This window comes from Bactrocera dorsalis, chromosome 2 (assembly GCF_023373825.1).
Source record: "Bactrocera dorsalis isolate Fly_Bdor chromosome 2, ASM2337382v1, whole genome shotgun sequence".
Classification (NCBI taxonomy): domain Eukaryota; kingdom Metazoa; phylum Arthropoda; class Insecta; order Diptera; family Tephritidae; genus Bactrocera; species Bactrocera dorsalis.
The window spans coordinates 6,915,689-6,919,631 of record NC_064304.1 but is presented as its reverse complement, the minus strand read 5'-3'; the positions used below and the strand labels follow the sequence as shown (position 1 = coordinate 6,919,631).

General features: G+C 41.4%; 1 protein-coding gene across 1 annotated transcript; it reads right to left on the bottom strand.

Moving 5' to 3' along the window:
* Positions 1 to 276: 276 nt before the first annotated feature.
* LOC105227004 (uncharacterized) lies at positions 277 to 2,518 on the bottom strand. The gene is made up of 2 exons (XM_011206149.3): positions 2,339 to 2,518; positions 277 to 1,086 (listed from the first exon to the last, which is right to left on the bottom strand). The coding sequence occupies exons 1-2, from the start codon at positions 2,351 to 2,353 to the stop codon at positions 349 to 351; spliced, it is 753 nt and encodes a 250-aa protein (XP_011204451.2). The 5' UTR covers positions 2,354 to 2,518; the 3' UTR covers positions 277 to 348.
* Positions 2,519 to 3,943: the final 1,425 nt, after the last annotated feature.

The window sequence follows — 3,943 nt, the reverse complement described above, 5'->3', positions numbered from 1 at the left end:
TTTGTCGATATCATAGGTCTACGAAGTCATAAAAAGTTGTAATGCAGGTTGTAATTCAAGTTGTCTAGTAAAAACAACTGACTTCCATATTTTTGGTAAAAAATTTACGAGGTCCCAAATAAGTACTTCTTCTCTTTTATCACCTCTGACAGTAAGGTTGGAGCTTACTTTTCCAAGTTAAGAGTTTGTATAATTTTAATAGAATATCAAATTTATTTAATATTAGTTAATTAGGATGTGACGTAAATTCTCAAAATATGAAGTATGATATAAATGCTCGAACAGCGAGTTCCAATGCAATGAAATTTTCTTAATTCAATTAAACTATACTATATCATAAAACGAGCGCTAATTCGGTGGCAGATATCCAACGGCAGGCTCAGCAGCGCCTTGACTCTGCGCTAACGGCGCTGCTGCAGGCGAAGCGAAGTCCAAAACCGGTGCTACACCTTCATTGGAGTGTTGCGATTGACCGCCCAGGGACTCGTATTGCGTTTGAATGGCATGCTGTGCATGCGCCGCATCTTCGGGCGTGCGATACTTAACGAAGTGCACTTCTGGTGCATTCGTGCTGCCACCCTTCAGCGCCTGCAACTTGTTGGCCAGCTCAGAGATGTCAGGTTGCTTGCTAAGCACATAAATAGCAGTTCGCTGCTCGGCCGCTTGTTGAGCCAGCTGCAGCACTGCATTGCTGAGGCCTTGATTTTCTGGCGTCTTAATGAAGACCACACGCAATTGCTTCTTTAGCGATCCGCCGAATTGTTCAGCACCAATATTATCTTCGAACTCGTGCTTGGGCGCAGCGTAAGTGTAGAATTCTTTGTTGTATTCGATGTGTGCAGATTGTGAACCTAATCCTGTTCCACTATCGCTGTGAGCGACGTTTCCGGCATCATTAACGCCAGCGAATCCGCCAAATCCACCGTCAGTTGTAGTGGTAGCTCCACCGGCTCCGTGATGATAGCTGTTGGCTCCGTTTGTGATAGCATCGCCGAGAAGGACTCCTCCAATCGCAGCATCGTGTCCAAGTGGCTGGTAATTGTATCCCAAATTATCCGCCGTTGCGGCAGCAACGAGGCAAAGAAGCTGGAAGTAATCACAAGATATTAAAGTATTGCAAACTATTGAACAGATTTATGTAAATAATAATGTTCGAAAATAGACTCTAACTATACCCAAAGAGGATAAATATTATTTGGTTGTGATTCATAGATATTAAATCAATCGTTAGGAGGATGGAATCATGTGAGGAAAGGATAACGATTTAAGGGCATGCACCTGGATTGTCCGGATAGGGAACGAAGGCAAGAAAAAATATCTCCTGTCGTCAAGCAAACAGTCGTCGCACTCGCGACTTGGCTCTGACGTCACTGTTGACAGTCATAACTTTGAAGACGTAGATAATTCCGTCTATCTTGGAACCAGTATCAACACCAGCTCGGTCAACTGCCATTGTTAGTCTCGAAATCCAACTCAGAATATGTCTTGCCAACAGGTGGTCTAAGTAGGCAATTGAGAAGTAAAGTCCTCTCTCGCCGAACAAAGACCAAATTTGACAAGTCTTTCATCATCCCCGTCCTGCTATGTGGTGCAGAGGCATGGACGATGACAACATCTGCTGAGACGACGTTACGAGTTTTCGAGAGAAAGTTTCTGCGGTATATTTATGGTCCTTTGCGCACAGGCCACGGCGAATACCGAATTCGATGAAACGATGAGATGTATGAGATATACGACGACATTGACATAGTTCAGCGAATTAAAAGACAGTGGCTACGCTAGCTAGGTCATGTTATCCGAATAGCCGAAAAAACTCCAGCTATGAAATATTCGACCCAGTATTTGCTGAGGGAAACGGAGAAAGACCTTCACTCCGTTGGAAAGATCATGGAGAGAAGGTCCCTTCGCTTGGAACCTCCAATTGGCGTCATCTGGCGAAAAGAAGAACCGACTGGCACGCTTTTTTGATGAAAAATAAATAATTTGATCTCGGGATAACCAAATTTTTGTTGAACTTTATTTGAAGAACATTTCACTTTCCTACTCCTTTACAAAATTAAATTCATTAATCCTTTAACTACATATCTATTTTTAATACTCTGCAAGACAAAAATAAACGTCTTTCAGACAGCACAGAAGACATTTAGTTTCCAATTATTTAGTTTTGCATCACCACCACTTAAGCCTTTCCGTTCTATAAACTTTTCAGCGACCTTTTTCACACCTTATGTTTTCCACACTTTCACTTCTAACCTCACTTTCTCACTTCGAATATTTTGTAAGAGTTTTCGCAAATCAAACTACCCGTATCACATAACTTTGACACTTGAACACTTACGAGAAATCCGTACATCTTTCGTTCGCAATATTGATGAATGATCTCGACCGAATTGGGTCTCTGGTCTGACGTTAATGAGAGCTAAAACGTGTTTATGGCTGGCGATATCGGCGCGCGTGTTTTATAGATGAAATGCAGCGAAATCGCTTCAATTTGAAAAGGGTCAATGAAAACCTGATAAACGTGGTGTAAGCAAAACCAATGGCAACTCAAATGAAAGACAAAAGACGCGCAAAAAATTACACACCAATCATTGTAAATATTGCAAATCAAACTTAAAAGAGTCCGAAGCTCTTCGCAATTGATTTGGCAATTTGGCAACATGCAGCGCAGTTGTAAGTTGAGCTGAAATGGATATTGATGGTATTATAATTAATGATAAATGCTGCAAAATGTCAGACGCATGTAAATGATTTTTATGATAAACATTTTCGCTTGAAAAGAGGAGTGTCATACGGTTTTCAATTATCACATTACTCTTTCCCAAGTCAAGTGCAAATTAGTTACCTTTTTAATATCGAACAAAACCGCGTGTTGCTACGCTTATGTTAGGTCGTCTCTGAATTTGAAAAGTGTCTGGTTTGTTTTGGCTCTTGAGGTAGGGAGAGCTCGGCGTCATTCGTAAGTAGTTCGGTGCATTTCGTGCAAACCATATTAGCAGTGTAAATAATCAACTCGGTGAAACTTCCAAAACAACTTTTTAGATGATAATATCAAAGAGTTTAATACCATTTGAAAAGATAGAAAAATTAATTTGCCCGGAACGGCTCTCACTCTGGAGATATAATTCATTATATTAAGGAGCTAATTGACCGAGCTGGTGTATTCTAAATAACACAAAATGAACTGCAGTCTTCATGGCCTTACCAACTCCTGAACTGCACTTTAGCGATGGCGTGGATTTTTGATCAGGTATTAGCGTTTTGAATTACGGTTGAACTCTAGACCGGTAGTTGCGATATTCTATCACCTGAGTATGCTGGGAAACACTCAACAGAAATGACTGGTGGGCTTATGTCAGAGTACGGATGGCTGATATCGGCCTGCAGGCCACAAGAAGATTAGGTGGAACCAGCTCCCATGCTACTGAGAAAAGCTTGGAGGAAGCGCGTCAAAAAGAAACCAGTAACATCAATGATTCCGACTAAACCTCGCGGGAATCAATCTACGGTAACGTGGAAAAGAGAGCCACTTTTCGAATTCATTATAAATTAAAATCTTTGTATATACAACAATGATAGTTCACCCACTTTTGTCACGGGAATCAAGAAAGAGATCCTCAGATGAAACACGTTCAGTTTAAGTCGAAGGAAACTGTAGGGATTTCAGAAAACCGAACTGTGACTTTTACTGCAAGGCAAGCCCTTCCAGAAGCGCAGGAGAGAAATCCGTGCTCTTTCCTGACACGGTGAATAAGGGCGTCGAAGTCTTCAGCACGGCTTGTAAAGCTTTCCTAGAGAGCTCTTATCCAATTAAATCACTAAGCGACAGAGGGAAACGCTTCTGGCAAACATTGGAACTCCCGGAAAACAGGGCTTCTTGTAGATGGCTCTTAACCCATTTACAGCCATTGGTCGATTTATCGACCAGCAAATTTGAAAAATC